This window comes from Sander lucioperca, chromosome 12 (genome assembly GCF_008315115.2).
Source record: "Sander lucioperca isolate FBNREF2018 chromosome 12, SLUC_FBN_1.2, whole genome shotgun sequence".
In the NCBI taxonomy this organism is placed as follows: Eukaryota; Metazoa; Chordata; class Actinopteri; order Perciformes; family Percidae; genus Sander; species Sander lucioperca.
The window spans coordinates 11,663,511-11,680,868 of NC_050184.1; the positions used below are offsets into that span (position 1 = coordinate 11,663,511).

The 17,358-nt window shown below is 39.6% G+C and overlaps 1 protein-coding gene across 6 annotated transcripts in view; it reads left to right on the top strand.

Moving 5' to 3' along the window:
* The window catches only part of cfap74 (cilia and flagella associated protein 74), a 64,413-nt gene that overhangs the window by 41,319 nt on the left and 5,736 nt on the right, over positions 1 to 17,358 (top strand). For all 6 annotated transcript variants that reach the window (XM_036007918.1, XM_036007919.1, XM_036007917.1 and 3 more), the window contains exons 23-36: positions 22 to 109; positions 4,163 to 4,336; positions 6,048 to 6,181; positions 6,307 to 6,583; positions 8,037 to 8,171; positions 8,481 to 8,614; positions 9,179 to 9,313; positions 11,670 to 11,779; positions 11,907 to 11,962; positions 13,346 to 13,465; positions 14,264 to 14,419; positions 14,640 to 14,778; positions 15,584 to 15,738; positions 15,935 to 16,067. In XM_036007918.1, the coding sequence (XP_035863811.1) occupies positions 22 to 109; positions 4,163 to 4,336; positions 6,048 to 6,181; positions 6,307 to 6,583; positions 8,037 to 8,171; positions 8,481 to 8,614; positions 9,179 to 9,313; positions 11,670 to 11,779; positions 11,907 to 11,962; positions 13,346 to 13,465; positions 14,264 to 14,419; positions 14,640 to 14,778; positions 15,584 to 15,738; positions 15,935 to 16,067 (1,946 nt within the window). The remainder of the gene's footprint in view (positions 1 to 21; positions 110 to 4,162; positions 4,337 to 6,047; positions 6,182 to 6,306; positions 6,584 to 8,036; positions 8,172 to 8,480; positions 8,615 to 9,178; positions 9,314 to 11,669; positions 11,780 to 11,906; positions 11,963 to 13,345; positions 13,466 to 14,263; positions 14,420 to 14,639; positions 14,779 to 15,583; positions 15,739 to 15,934; positions 16,068 to 17,358) is intronic.

Genomic DNA, 17,358 nt, shown 5'->3' on the forward strand with positions numbered 1-17,358 from the left:
TGCCTTTTTGCTCTGTCGTAGAAGCTCCTTATCCAAAGATGCCAAGAAGCTTTTTGACAAAGATACAGGAGTCCTGGAGGTTCCATTGACGGTGCAAGTAACAGGCCAGGTTTGTATTACAATTATACACTGTAGTCCTTTTTTCCAGTAAACCTCCCTGTGATCCTGAAAACAGTGTTCTTATCGTGCAATACAGGACTTGTGTGTCCTACTTTGTCCCTAACCGAAGCAGCGCCACTGAAGGTTTTAACCTATTTTGCTGGTAACAAGCTAAAATTATCTCCCACCCCCAAGGCCCAGTTCCTACATGGGCACTAATAAGCCAAGCATAAAGGTTATCCCATATTGTTTCACTGAAAATGTCTGCAGATGCTCAAAAAGGGAAAGCAATAATGTGTTCTCTTCTTTTATTTATCTTCCTTGTGCAAGCCAGGGAATATAAGGCAAGCTGGTGTTGGGTTGTTCTGAAAAGATATCTCTCTCTTTTTTACATTTTCATAAATCGTGGGTTTTTTTGTGCACTCAGAGGAATATCAATCAAACTGGTGTTTGTTTATTCATTTTAAGAATGGCTTGTATCTGTTTTTGCAAATAACGTCTTCAATAGCATGTGCAAACATACATTTTAATAATGTATTTATTTATTGGTGTAATTATTTTTATAAAATGTCACACCTTCCAACATTAGGGTTACACTTACAATAGTCTATATCCTTGACGTTCCATTTCCGGGATTGCTCCGGTGCCACAGGAAATACCGCTGGATGCATGTATGTCCGTTTCCTTCCGCTTTCTTTGTGTTGGAATTTTAAACTCCGGTGGATTTCTGAGGACTATTGTTAACTGCTCCTCAGATCTCTGCAGGGTGAATTGAGACAGCTAGCTAGACTATCTGTCCAATCTGAGTTTTCTCTCGTACGACTATTTTACAGCGGCTCCGTGCGGACCTTAGCACCGCCTATGACGATTTTGATTGGTTTAAAGAAATGTCAATGAACCAGAGCACATTTTTCTCCCATCCCAGAATGCCATGTGGAGTAGCTAGACCCTTCTCCGCTCCACAGTGTGTGGATGGTCTTGCAAAGCGAGGCTATACTTACAATCACTGAATTAATAAGGAAAGCAATTTCAAAGTTCCTTCATATATGACATATAACATACAGTGTCTTCAACATATGCATACCCGTATATAACACATAAAACATAGATACACTCACATACCTAAGACATAAATGTACATTCACACTTAAAAGTTGCAGAGTTGCAAAGTGGGAGGTGCCTCTGGTTCCCGGGAATAAAAGTCTGGATCATTTGCAGCACAGATGATATTAGATGACTGACAATAAGTTGGAGCACATCCACAACTTTTTTGAAAAAAACTCCTGGTAGAATCATAAGTACAAAAGATTTTGTTTTCTATAATATCTGATTCTTTGATAATTTACAAAAGTTGCAAGCATGTGCATAAAAATGTAAATGGGGAAGCTAACCACAGCTCCCATGATGCCTATTGGTACAGGAAGGAACAATTTAGTTACCTGTACTGCTAAGGACCAGCAGAAGCTAAGGATAAAACTTTTTCGAACACAATCGGCAGTTTAAGTGAATTAACTTTTAGATTCTGGGTCAATTTTTTGCTAATTTGGGGTTTCATTCCCAACAACAGCAACGACAAAGCTGAATTTGAATTTGCTACAGCTCTGATTCACATCTCTGCTTGGCTTTTCCTCCATAACAACATCAGCTGGAGCTATTTTATTATTCAGAGTCATCCGTCATACCAAAGTGACAGAAAAAACATGTCTTCTCAGAAACAAAGTGCAATTATTTGGCTTGATTATATCCTAAATGTTCCTCAACATAGACACTCAGGAGGCTCCTGGATGATGTACCATTGCTATAGATTTTTGTTATGGCCATCAATTTTAATTACTTCAGCTTTGTTTGCATTAAATCATGTTTTGTCAGTAGTTTGGCATGGCGAATGGCTCTAAATACTGCAATAAACATGAGCCTCAGCCACCATTGCTATGGAGAAGAAGCCAATCAGGAGGTGCAAATCAGAGCTGTAGAGAATTCAGAACACTTTGTTGTGGCAGTTAGGAATGAACATTGAACCTGACAAAGAATCTGAAAGTGAACTGATTTAAGATACAGCTTGTGTTATGAGTTTTCTAAAAAGTTAAATTTTTAGCTGCCACTGGCTATTAGCGGCGCACATAACAGAATTTCCACCATTTTTGTTTACCTTCAGACATTGCCTTTTCTATGGCTAAATACAAAATCATATTTGATCAGACCTGTCTGTGTCTGTAAAGTATGGGCTTCTGTTTGTGTTTTTATGAATTAATGTTTCTTAAAAACAAATGAGGAAAACACAATCTGCCACCACAAAGATACATCTTATATTTTCAGCAGCTTAGTATTAATTATAAAGTGTAGATACTCAATCTGGAATCAGTTCATTCCAATTGATTATCAATTGATAATTGATAACCAAATAATAAGTGTTGTCTTGGTGTGATAATGATATTATAATATAATACAACTTTAGACGGGTCCACATCATAGATTTGTTGTTATACTGTAGCTTTATTGTGCAACAAACATTGAGACTGTTTGCAATTCAGTGTCAAACTAAAACTCATTCCTCTCAAGAGGCACACATCTCAATATCCTCTTCACAAGGTCCAACTTGCATTTTTTGAAGTATGAAAACAGTCAAGGAGCTCTTGAAGTGTAAAACAAATTGCTCACAGCAACTGAATAAGTGTTTTATGAAAAAACACAGAGCAGCTGCATAGACATTTGTGTTGCATTTATGCCAGTCCTCTTTCTCAGTAAATCTAAATCTGGTCGGTCTTCTTGCCAAATCGTCACCTTCCTCTCCCTTCCTATCCAGCCCCTATTCCCTGTCTCTACCAGGACAAGGAGATGAGAGGATTGTAGGGGGGAGCAGAGCCAAATACTGGGCCAGGATGCTCCTGTGGAGCACCAAAGCTGTTGCCCCCAGCCCCAGGCCCTGAGCTCTTGGCATTACACACACACACACACACACACACATACACACTGTCATATGGTCACCAGACAACACAGCAGACAGGAAAGCAATGGTGCAGAAACCAATAAACAAGGTTATCTTCTGAGCACTGACAGCATTTAAGAAGACGTTATATTTAGGAAAAAAAACACAGCTCACAAGAATTCTTAGTTTTATAAATCTAGTGCTACGCATACATACTGTATACATATTTGTATTATTGTCCCATAAAAAGACAACAACAAATGAGTTGATCTTACCAACAAGTATTGTCTATGTATCCTAAGTTTGATTTAGCGTATTCCTCTCACCTAAACTATGCTGCAGTAAAACTCACTAGCACAAAATATGTAGTAATTAAAATGATCCCTAAGAAAGGCACTGTTTACGCCTGTTTGAGGAATGTTTGTAAAATCTACAAAGCCGAGCTATTTCAGGTAATTATTTAGCCTTTATTTTTAAATTAAATTATATTTGTGTTTGAAGATTTACTTCCTGGCTGAGGGCCACAGACAGGGTAGGGAAGGACATATGTTTAGGTTTTAACCATTTCATGGGAAGTGTTGACAATTTAAAAAAAAAAATTAAGAATAACTAAAATCATAATAGCCGGAATGGCATTGTCACTGATAAATAGTTACTTTACTAGAGATTTTAATTTCTAAAACTCAGTCTAAGCCGACACTCAGTTTTGGAGTACACACACACACACACACACACACACACACACATACGCACGCAAAAGACTAAAGTGACCTCAGCTTAAACATGAATTTGGTTCATAAGATGGGTGCATATATTCATATTTGTGAAAAAAAAAATTGGATGAAAGAAACATCAGTCCATACTAGTCTCACGTTCTTGTTGTTGCAGTCTTTGTTCTCCTCTGTGTTTTTTTTCTTCAATCTGCATATGAAAATGTGTAATTAAGATTTGAAAAGTGATACCAGTGCAGAGCAGTTTTCAGAAGCAGCCACTGGAACCATTTTTATTACATAAATCAAACAATCCTGATAATGATTGGCATTATTATTATATTAAATAATATAAAGAGAAATCTAGATCTAATGTAGTGTGAAATGGCCAAAGGTCTGTAAAGATGCTTCATGTCTGTGTGTTCAGGTGAAGCCGATTCATTTCACAGTCCAAGCAGTTGTGACCTCCTCAAACCTGCAGTTTGAACCGACTGAGGTGGACTTTGGTATCTGTTCCATTTACCAGTTGGTCAAAAGCAGCGTTCGCCTTACCAACCTGTCCCTGCTGCCTCAGGACTTTGGCTTCTTGGGTGTTCCAGAGGTACTGTATGAGTAACAAGAACTTCTGTGATTTAGTCTGTAGTGCTGTGAATACCTTATCTTGTGTTAAATGTTACTGTATATGTGAAATACAGTTGCTTGGATCCCTACAAGCGGAAATGATCCCAGATACTATTAGTCAGTGAAAATAGTGTTTTTATCAGTGCTGTATTACTAGATGGTGTCAGGTGTGTAGGAGACACATTTTTTGTTAACCCTGTGTTGTCTTCCTGTCGACCATGCAACGTTTTGTCTTTCTGGGTCAAAATTTCAAATTAAAACTTTATAGTCACTTTTCCTGATGTTTTTGTCATTTTTTTCGACGTTTTTGTCCTTTTTTATTCCAATTTTTTGGTCACTTTTTCCGATGTTTTTGTTGATTTTTTTTCTGGGCTTTTTGACATTTCTTGTTGTTTTTTCCCCCATGTTTTTAAAGATTTTTCCAACATTTTTGTCGCTTTTTTCAATGTTAATTTTTTGCAATTTTTTTTTCAAATCCTTTAAAATTGAATTAAACACCCAAATTCAATGAAAGTAGTGAACTGATCATTTATTTTATTGGGAAGAGCATTGTATGGAACCATCCAAGAAAACCCCAAAATGGGTCAAATTTGACCCAAGGACATCAGAATTCATTAAAATAAATAATACTTTCACTGTGGGAAATTTAGCTTCACCCTTTCACAGGTTTCCCATTTTTTTTTTAGATTTGCTCTTTTCGTTCAACACTTAAAGTTGTAATCCTTAAAATGTTAGTCCTCGGGCGCCTGAGTAGCTCACCTGATAGAGCAGGCACCCATATATAGAGGTTTACTCCTCGACACATTGGCCGCAGGTCCAATTCAGCCCTGCAGCCCTTTGCTGCATGTCATTCACCCTCTCTCTTCCCTGTCTTCAGCTGTCCTATATAATTAAAATGCCCAAAAATTAATCTTAAAAAAAGAAAAGATTTCAGTCCTCATTTATTTGGCAACCTTTGTGGTTACTGTTGCAACCGCAAATGCAGTTTAGCACTAAAGCAAACAGTCGTTCAGTAGCTACTTTGGCAGAAATTCAACATATACAACACAACATGTGGATGTTTTTAAAAATGTAAAGCATTAGCAGTAACTTAATACAGCTCTGATACACGTAAAGAGAGTGAAAGTGCGGCTGTTATCAATGAGATAAAATTACATTGGATTGCATGCAAAAAATGTTTGCTGTGAATCCCCTATGCTTGGGTATGCAATCCCGTGCAAGAATGGGAACTCCACCACTAACTAATAAAAGCTACTATCCTTTTGTGGCCTGCCCATTTTTGGGTTTGTTAGTAGCGCTGTCAATAGCACTTATCTAAGCACTGCTATGCAAATAGCAGCCTGTATTTATCTCTCATTTTCTTCCAGCTCTTCATGCTGTACATAGCTGTTATAGTATAAAGATGCAGTAGATAAGCAGTAGATGTAAAAATACACACAACGCGACACAATCCCGCTTGCCATGTTAACAGACAAAATCACAGAGCCAGAGCACTTCCTTGTTGCCTCAACGCATATGTACAATAGAGAGATAATCACTGAATGTGAATACGTTGAATGGCTATTGCAAAAACAATGTCTCCAATAAATGGTATCAAAACTGGTTTTGATTTCATAAAAACATCTTAAGGATTTTAACTGTAAATTGGAAATTCAAGCCATGTGTGTTGTTTGTGGTCTGTCACACTACAGTTTATTGAGGTCCAACCTAATGATGGCTTTGGCACTCTGCTCCCACAAGAGACCCTGGAGATTGATCTGATTTTCAGTGCCAACAAAGCCAAAGAGTACAATTTCCAGCTCAGCTGCAGATCAGGAATTAACAGGTTAACTTTAAATCAAGTTCAGTCAGTCTCATTATGTCCGGTATGATGGATATGATTCAGTTTACTGCATCCAATATTTAGTCATATACTGTATATCTAAACAATTTATTTTTCTTTGTCATCAGAGATTTCCTTCTGTCTTGCCGAGCAGTGGGTGTCCGCCCTCCATTGGAGCTCTCCCATTCTCTGGTCCAGTTTGGGGCCACGGCAGTGGGAGACCACTCCACTGCCATACTTTACTTGATCAACCATCAAAACAACCATAACCAGTCCAAACAACCAGTCCCTCCAGTGGTCAAGGATGCCATGGCTCCTGTAGCACCCAGGCTGTTCTCCTTCACCCTACCCAAGGATTCAGACATCAGCATCACTCCTTCCGCGGGTGGCCTGCTGCCCGGGGAGGTGGAGTAGCACACCTCTTATGTTTACATTAATATTAAAGGGGCACTGTACCAATTTTACACATAAAGGTCAGATTACTAGTATTTCTAATGTTCTAATGTTGTGATTCCCCCAACTTTATGGAAGTGCAAGCTATAGATTGCTGGAATGCCCCTTTAATATGGACTGTGAGAACCTGCTCAAACCAAGCATGTTTTAGCACTATAGCTAGATAGATAGATAGATAGATAGATAGATAGATAGATCTTTATTGTCAATTGAAAGCGATACAACAAAATTCTGTTGGAGCATCCTCTCCAAATAGCAGCATAGAGTAAAAAGATAAAAAGAAAAAAAGAAAAAAAAAAAATATATATACACATACACATATACACATTCGTTCCATGTTCTCAATAAATAGCTAGAAAACAGTAAACACAGCAGTTATTGCACAGTCCGATTGCACTGAGGGGGTAAGGGATGTGTGTATGTTTTTATGTTTGTATGTGTGTCTGTGGGGTCAGCTGAAGAAAATGTTGCCCCTAATATTAATTCAACCCCTTCCTCACAAACTGCTGTTTGAGTAATCCTGTGAAGCCGTATCCCCTGAAGTTGTGTTTCTCGTTTTACGCATGGCCAGAATCTTAATGTAACCTTTGTCACAAAACCATAATTAACGTTTTAGGCTGCATATGATGCAAATCTAACTCCTAGTGCTTACTCTAAACTTCATAAAAATTGTTTTGGGTTTGTGAACGTAACCTGTAATTTTACTACGTAAAGAAACCAAACCTGGGACTAGTGAATACATTTTTTACTTTTAATGGCAATTTGCAACAAAGACAATGATCACAGAACTAACAGATCTCTTTCAGCCTCAGTTCAACTCAGTACAGTTATACAGAACTGCAGTGAGACAAACAGCCATAATAGCTGCTGTTGGTGAACAAGTGCTTTTTATTTTTGTTTTGTCTATGCTGCAGTATCAACAAGTACAGAACATAATACAAGAAACAGTGAATCTTGAATGTTTTGATATTCACTGGATGCAGCATCATTTGAAAATCATTGTAGTTAATTGGTGTGAGTTGTGACGGTTGAATAAGAAGTTCTATTTTCCATCAGTTGACAGTGGAAGACTTTCCTCAAGGCTATGTTTATAGAAACAATTAATCCATTGCATTTTTTTTACAACTGCCTAACAGAGGCCCAGTGGGAGAAAATTGGAAAACAGAGGGATTATCATCCTGAGTCCACTTGAATTGGTTCACACTATAGAAACCTCAGAACAAGAGACTGCCCAAAACTAATTTAAACCCCCACTTTGTAATATGAAGTGGAAGTTGTGAGGAAGAAAACTGAAGGCCATTGTAAAGTTTCCTGAAAATGTGCACCATATCACATGTAATAATAACTAGTGTTACTGCTGGATCTTCTAAATCCCTGACACGTTTCCATCTCCTCTCTCACATAGAGATGTCTTGTCCAAGTGACGTTCAGACCCAGACTGCTGGACCAGGACATCAGAGAGGAGGCGCTGCGTCTCCTCCACCGAGCCAAGTTGCTCCGTGAGAAGGAGTTGGAGAGGAACAGACACGCTGAACAGGAGGTAAGACTACACACACAAACACACACACACACACACACCTACTCCTGTCACCTCCTGATAGTGTCAGAGTCAGTCTGTGCTGCCACAAGGGCTTCTACAGTAATGTGAGCACATCTTCACCAGCTTACTGATTGTATTATCTTTCATGAACATGCTAGTGTTTATACAGAATGTAGACGCTACATTTGACTAACTTAGTATGAACCCATCAATCACCTTTGTGTGTGTGTGTGTGTGTGTGTGTGTGTGTGTGTGTGTGTGTGTGTGTGTGTGTGTGTGTGTGTGTGTGATTTTGTACGTTCCATTAAGACTAAAAATGAGGTCCCAGTGGAAACCAGTAAAGCAAAGAAGGCATCTGTGGTTCCAAAGACTAGCACGGCGTCAGACAGCCCAAACACAGACCAACTCACTGAACCACCAAATCCTGCCGACATACAGCCAGGGTAGGAGGTTTTATTTCTACGAAGACTTGATATTTTTTTTTCCTTGATGCTTCTTTTAGTAAGTGTCATTCGTTTTTTGTCATGACAAGTTAGGGTAGGGTTAGGGTTAGGGTTAGCGTTCATGTGTCATGACTGTGTCATGACAGTGTTATGTGTTCATGACAGTGTCATTTCACTCTTATGTAGATATCTTCAAGTAAAGTGTTACCAAATATTCTATAACCAAATAGAAGTAGTAAAAGAGTAGTACTGCAAAAAGGGAATAGATTATTCCTGAAACCCTCGTTATGTAGGAAAGTAGGCTAATCCATATTAATAACTTGGTCAGAAGTCTGAGATCCAACAACACTGAAATAAATTACACACAAAGCTTTCGCTTGAACATTCCCTCTTTTTCCAGTGCTCAAGTGATTTCATCAGTATTCACATATGCAATGATCACACCATATATACTGTATTTATATATATATATATATATATATATATATATATAGTTAGTATTATCTCAACAGAGCTGGAAAACTTTGATGAAAAAGGGTTTCATTGTCAGTCTTTTCCTTTAAGGTCAGAGCAGTATGAGGAGGCCAGAGCCTCTCTGCTGTATTCCTTCACCCAACGCTACAGCGAGTACACCGTTCCCTGCTTTGTGTCGGACGGAGACCCTCCAGAGGAAGACCGACAGGCCCAGCCGCCATGGAGGTGACACTGAGTCAGCTTCTACACAGATCCGTACAACACACTGTAGGCCAAGTCCTGCCAGATGTATCAATGCCCTTTACAATATTTTCATATAAGTTTTTGCCATTTGCAGTCCTGTTACTATGGACAGACTTTGTGGTCCTAAAACCTGAATGTAAGACCGCTATTTTAAACAACAGCCTCCTTTACCAGACAATGTTTTACACCTTTTAACCAAAGATCTTGATTCATGCAGAAAAAGAAGGTATTTGTTTGGTATAAGTAACATATCTCAACCAAGTCCAGATCAACCCACTATAGGGCAACATACAGAGCCAGTACAAACACTACGACTTGCCCCGGGTTTGCAGAGTGTCAATTTGTTTAAAGCCCTTAGCATTCCAGGTGTTATAATGTTTTAGTAAACCTGGTTCTCCCAGTGGCCTGAAGCTCTGGGTTGCCTGCTTTGCCCATCAAGTTATGCAGTCTCCATCTCAACTGTGAATTCTGGAGCTGCATAGCATTTAGCAGCATGCACTTTCTTCTTACAGCACGTAAAATGTGTGGGATTGTGTGGGACATTATGTTGTTGTTTGCTACATAGCTTATTTTCTTCCTTTAACGAAAAGCCAAGATTTTTGCTGTGGTGGAAACCTCTGGGCTGCCTGAAAGAAAAGCAATACCAACACTCTATGTATGGAACACAGTAGTGAGTGATTACCCAGTAAATAGAGAAGGAACTGTGTAGTTAGCCGTGATAGCCACCATGACGGAAGAGAACACTCACGGATTACCACTTGATAAAAACAGTATTTTACGACAACCCTGTAGCCTCTCGATGACCTCTTTGGTTGGGTTATATCTGCAGCTGACACATCTGCATATTGGAAGGAGGGGTCTAATATAGCTGATATAACCTTTGGAACTCATCTTTAATTTAACAATGGGGAAATGAAGTAACTTAGTTACTTTACAGATTACTTGATTTTAAAAGTAATTTAGTTACTTTATAGATTACTTGATTTAAAAAGTAACTAAGTTATATTACAAGTTACTTTATTAGTTACATTCAGCAGCTGCTGACAACACCCCGCCGCCTCAACGTAAAAATGACAACCGTGACAAAGCTGTTCTGTGAGGCAACTCGGCATTGACAGTAGTAGGGATCTTGTTTATTATAGCACGAAACGAAGGCGAGTCAACCGTGTTTAAGGGCAGCATTTCCTCTACAACATACTGCCCGACCAACTTCTTCAACTCTCCCCCACTTACTGGTTTTGCACCGAAGTCCAGCTTTTGTTGTTTGGGTGGTGGGGGACCTTCTTCTCTCTGCTTTGCACCACCTGGTGGGACTTGCTCTGTAAGTTTGACTGTGCGGTGCTGCGACTCCAAATGTTTCTTCAAATTTGACGTAGTATTTTTGTAGCTAGATAGCACTTTGTCGCCACCAGCACAGAGTGTATAACGAACCTTAATATTGCCATCTTTAGCTGACACAAACTCAAAATAGTGACTGTATTTCCAGCTAGAAAACGTGCATCTCTCTCCTCCCTCCATTGTTGTTTACGTTTGTGTCACTGCGTGGTACACGTTAACTGTCCACATGCTGAAAACGTGACCTGTCCACATGCTGAAAACGTGACTTGTCGTCGCATACGTGACTTCACTCCCCGAGACGCAAGAAGAAAGCAAAAATTATATATATTTCTACTAAGGAAAATGACAAAAATAGTAACGCACAGTGACTTGGATAAGTAACTTTAATCTGATTACTGGTTTGGAAATAGTAACGCGTTGGATTACTCGTTACTGAAAAAAGTGGTCAGATTAGAGTAACGCGTTACAAGTAACGTAACATTACCCGGCATCACTGCTAATCATAAATTACATGTGAAGCTATGGTGCACTTTTTCACCACAGTTGAAAGTGCGTGTCTCTATTACAGTTCGGTTGGGTAGCCTGGCCTCTGTTGAAAAGAATGTATCAGAGAAAAAAGACTTCATCCAAACCTCTCATCTCTTTCTTCTATTTATAACCGTTGGTTTTATCCAGTGGCTCTAAATATTGGAGGAAATTCCCTCTGGGAGAAGATAGAAACACCTTTGGTTTAAATCTAAGCAGTTCAAAAGAAGTAACATATCCTGAGGCTATTCAACTTAGGAATGGTCAACATTGTTGTCTGTCTTGTTTGTAATTTGAGCTCACCAAAGGATGTTCCTAACTAATTTTGTTGTAATGGCAATACAACAAACTCAACAATATACGCACTGCTACAGATTTACGTAATGTTCCATCATTCTCCCGACTCAAAGTGCCATGTGTGGGAGCTGTTACATATACTGCTTTTTTCTCCTTGTCATGTCTAATATCTCCACAGTCCCTTCAATACTCTGTACTTGAAGCTGCAGTGTCCTGCTGTACAGCCCCCTCTAGTGGTCATATCCAACAATGGACAAAATGTCATAGACTTCCATCAGGTGGCAGTGGGTGAGTCATTTTGAAAGTTTGTTGCTTAATAGTTCTTCACGTACTGTAAATGTTCATTTGTGCATTCAGCACGCATACCTTTTTTTGTACCTATTTATTGTGTTTTATTTGTGTTGTCTATCTTTAGGAGAAAGAGTGATCAAGAGGTTTACAGTTCAGAACATTTCGAAGGAATCTTTGGATGTATCCTGTCAACAAAAGTCAAAACACAATGTTTTACACATAACTATAGAGCTATTTTGAACTGCTAATCCACCCACTTGATGGTATCCGTGTTCTATAGACACTTCTCAAGATATCTGTTCAACATACTTTATAAAAAACTGATAATGTGCACATTCAATAGTCTTAATCGTAATGTATTAGATAGACAGATATTTTGAGCTGCAGGTCCACTCTACTTTCAGTACTTTGACAAGTTGTGTTAAATACATTAATGAATATAATTAGCATGTAAAAGTCTTTAAATGTTTTCTGCAGATAGTATGAGATGTGCTCTTTAATATGTAAGTGTGTATTAAAGAGTCCATTCACACAGATTACAAACATGTTTTTCTCACTTACCCATAGAAGTATTTAGCATTACAGATAGTTTGGGTTTTATTTTCCCAGGTTTTAAGATATCAGTCTCTGAGGATTTCTGCTACCACCCCAATATAATTGAGATCAATGTCATTTAGTTTGTGGGGGTCACAGCAAGGGAAAAATTGGATTCAACAGCAGTAGTAGTAGTAGTATTTTAGGGCATTTTTGTACCTTTTATTTGAGAGCAGACAGTAGAGAGAAGAAAGGTTATGAGGGGGGAGAGAGAATGACATGCAACAAGATTCTCTCTCAGAGTTGAACTGGGGAAGTTGCATTCATTGCCTTTTTTCATTGCCTTTGTCTAACACCTTTAACCCCTCAGCCACATTTTGTACATGCACTTTTGTTCAAAGCATTTCTAAAGAAAACGGATGTGTAGTCACGTAGTGGGGGTTATATAGAGCAACAAGGACACTTACCCCAGAGTTATGTTGCTATTGAGAAGTTGAACTGAAGATTGTCAATGCTGTGAGCACCACAAGTGAAATTCTGTTCACGTTCATTGTACTGAGATGGAGGCAGAAATTTTAGAGACGGGCTGCCCAGGAGGCCATGGGCAACATCCCAGGTACATGTCTAGCTGGGCGCCTTTGTTTTATGTCATTCCCCATCTCGCTCTCTCCACAGTTCCTGTCTGTCTCTACTCAATAAAGGCACTAAATGCTCAGAAAAAGAAGACGGAGATCTCAAAACCTGGATAAATAAAATCATCCTTTAATGTCAAAGTAAAAGTTAATTTCTTAAAAACTTACCAATGTTAGATACATACTTTACCATTGTCTCTTATGAATGAGGGAAACAGTCATAATCTTCAATAGATTTGCCCTATTTTATATTTTATACATATGGCATCTCTTTGTACTCCAGAGATGTCCAGGCCCTAAATTGCTACTACTACTTTTATTATGACAGATACTATTACTACAAATAATAATTATAACATCAACTGTTCACCACTGGTTTTCTTTGACCGTTTCCAAGTTGAGGTCATCAGTGCTGGATATATGTGGTCCTTTTTCCCTTCTGAATGCTCTCAGGTGCTTAAGACCCGGAGGAAAACAATCTCTGGTTCTGGCCTTCAGTCCATCTCTGGAGAAAAAGGTGGGTTAGCAGTGCAGAATTGACCATGGAGCGCTGGCTTTTTGCTAGAACTTAAAGGTGCACTATGAGTTCCTGCATGGTTTCAGCGCAATTTCATTTTTGTCTCAAATTGTAGGCATCTCTCCTTGATCCGCTAGCTGCCTGCCACCTGAATACACTGTGAAAAAGCCCGGTCTCAGGAGACAACACAGGGGTCGTAAACGTCAAACAAACACTAGAGGCACAGGCTGTGTACCAAAATACAACAAACCACGTTCCAGCAGCTACTCTCAGATACAACTCACACTACTCAATTAACTCTGCTCACTGTTTGCCCCCACCATTATGTGCACGCGCACTAACCCCCACCCCCTCCCCCAACCATCTTGTCTGTGATTGGCTATAACGTGGTTTGTTGTATTTTGGTGCACAGCCTGTGCCTCTAGTGTTCGTTTGACGTTTACGACCCCCGTGTTGTCTCCTGAGACCGGGCTTTTTCACAGTGTATTCAGGGGGAAGGCAGCTAGCGGATCAAGGAGAGATGCCTACGATTTGAGACAAAAATTAAATTGCACTGGAACCATGCAGGAACTCATAGTGCACCTTTAATAAACATATGAGCATCATGTTACCAGTGTGTCTCATGTTTCCCACTAATGAATGACCCATAAGTCTCAAAGTGAAGTTGAATCCAAAATGATATATTAATCCAGTGATTTGTCCTCATCAGAATTAGCCATTGTGCCTCTCAAATCACATAAAAGATTATTAGATAACATTACAAATATTGAGTAATACTTTATTTGTACTGTTCTCTAGTACTGTGAGACTCTGGAGGTGCTTAGCCAGAAGATGACCCTGGAGATGACTGTGTGTGGGGAGGGTGTGGTCCCTGCTGTCACCTCCTCCCACCCTGGAGGTCTCCTTGACTTTGGCTACGTGTTGGAGAAGGAGAGCGCCTCACATGTCCTAAAGGTCAGTCAACAGTGTGCTGAGGGCAAAAGGAAAAGAAGAAGTATGAGAAAAACATTACATCTTGTTGGTTTTGAAGATATTTGTCCACTTCTGATGATTCAGGTCCATTCTTGAAACAATCAAATCCAGAACTGGATCGCTGTTCATATGTAGTGATTGCCTTGATGCTTTTGAGGGGGTTGCAGACTCGGAACTGACATCATGCAGTTTTTTCTTGCAGCTGCAGAACAGCTCAACGGTGGCAGTGGGTTTCAGGGTGCTGCTGGCCAGCCTTTGTCCCTCACAGTCTCAGGGTGGAGCTGACAGGGTGGCCTTCCTGCTGGGCAGTTACACAGACTCTCAGGTCCAGCCTACTGTGGGTAAGATGTAATTAACATTGCAGTGATTCACCAGGGAACCCGACAACGTAGACTGCTAGAGCTCTAAAACAAAAGGGTTCGATTTCCAACACCAAACCTCATAACATAAAGGTGGTTAGGACAAACCTGAATAAATAAGAAGAGAAACAACAAATGCAAACGCCTTCAGGACACAGTCTCACTGAGAGGCACTTCAATCATTATTAACTCCCAAATATTAATATCCACTATTGGTTGGGATATAGTGCATTTTTTTTAAATAATTCTTATCAATTTACCTTAGACCCTTTATCTTTTGTTTTCAGTTGAGCAACAGCATTGATGAATACTGTTCAACCAAAGCATCACAACTACCATGGATAGACTAAAGAAAGTAGATAGATAGATAGATAGATAGATAGAAATAAGATATATATCTATAGAATACACAATATGAATAATATACTACTGTAGAATGCACTATAAATATACTAAACTACTAATACTACTAAAATATATTTTTTAAAGATGGGATAACATACTATATACATTAGTGTGCACATTATTCATTATTTCTTCAGTTTTTATGCAATGAGGTAGAGTGGGAGATGTGCAAGGTTACTGAAGGAGCAAAACAGATTGGAGTATGGTTGAGAGAAACTATAAAGCTGAGAGTTCTCTGTTAGACATAGTTGAGGTGTTGTATTATAAGCTCAGGGAAATAAAGATCATGTTTATTTGTATTATTTTAACAGCAGTACTAGTAGCAGAAGTAACAGTAGGAGACATGGTAGTAGTAGCAGTATGTCTTTTGTCTCCTGTACAGGAACCCAGAACTGCAGTGGGCTGAGTGTGTTCAGTGTGGTGCCAGTAGAGGGCAGCATTGCTCCAGGACAGAGCCAGGACATCACTGTCACCTTTCAGCCTGACCACCCGGCTGTCAACTATTCTGACAGACTGACCATAGAGCTTATAAATAAGGTCAGCAGAACTCCACACAAACAAAGACTCACACCTTGAGATCAATACACTCAAATTCATACCTTGACCTTAGTCACTGGTTTAAAAGTATCAAAATGCTGCATTCTAAATGCACTTACTGCACGCTGAATGCCCTCTATTCACTCTGGTCCTTATAATATAACAACCTTAACCCTGTGCCATTTCTGTCTTTCAGAGTAAAGTGTGTGTGGTGGATCTGAGGGGAGCAGCTTCTTCACATAACATGTATCTATTTGGAGGAGATCGGCTGACTGTGCCAATTGAATCTCTCCTCCCTCCACTGATAACCAGTCAACCTCAGCTTACAGGTATCCAAGCCTCCTCCTTCATCTCTTCTTTAGCACAGTATAATGGACATTATGTAGTTTAATGAAATACATAGTCAGTCTGGACGTGATCAATACTACTATCCTGGTTACCTATGGAAATGATCCATCAAAAATGATTCAAGTAAGCATGTTCTCAAAGATACTGAAGGCTCCAACAAGGCAGAGAAAATAAAGACACTGACACTCTAAATGTGAATAATAACTCCCAAACACATTCCATAAATTATGCCAGCAACAGCAGGGTATGTGTTGTAGTAATTTATGCTAATCAAAGGAGCTAGCAGAACATGTGCTTGTCACCAGCATTCAGGTCATATTTCACCACAAAACCCATGTGTGAAAATAGGCACACCTCCTAGACAAGTTAACTGTAGATTTCACTACATCAAAGTGGGGTTGCACATTAATATAGCATCAGCAGTTGGATGAATGCCTGAGCTTTGGTACAATTGTGTCAAAATAACAGCACTTATGATGGGGAAAAAAAAGTTATTCTGAAAGCCTGCCGTTGGCACCCAGCAAAATCCCAGTTTGTGAGTGTCTTTAAGAAGGAAGTTAAAGGACCATTTGTTTGTGTTTGTTTGTGCGTACTTTTCCTATCATTCTAGGCAGCCATTGGTTTTCATTCATTTCCGTACAAGATACAAATCAATTAGCAGACTCTTAAATCGCACACGAATTGTGTATGCCATCATACTGAACAGTAGGCCAGCATAATTTTTTGTTAATTTAACATAATCGTTGCATTGTTTGGTAGTTAAAGGGTTCCAATTTATAGTTTCTGCATCAGCGTGGCAAGGGTCTGCATTTGTCATCTGCCCACATCTGCGAGAGTCTGCCTGCAGCCCAAAATGTATGTCCATGCTGACCGAATTGTACATGTGTGAACACATTTGTGTATGCAGACACTCAATGTAGTATAAACAGAATCACGTTTCCATCTGCTGTCTGCACCCAGTTTTAGACTATATCTGCACTTTTGAAGTAGAGATTAATTTGAAAATGCTACAAAACCATCCATCCATCTTCGTCCGCTTATCCGGTATCGGGTCGCGGGGGTAGCAGCTCCAGCAGGGGACCCCAAACTTCCCTTTCCCGAGCCACATTAACCAGCTCCGACTGGGGGATCCCGAGGCGTTCCCAGGCCAGGTTGGAGATATAATCCCTCCACCTAGTCCTGGGTCTTCCCCGAGGCCTCCTCCCAGCTGGACGTGCCTGGAACACCTCCCTAGGGAGGCGCCCAGGGGGCATCCTTACCAGATGCCCGAAC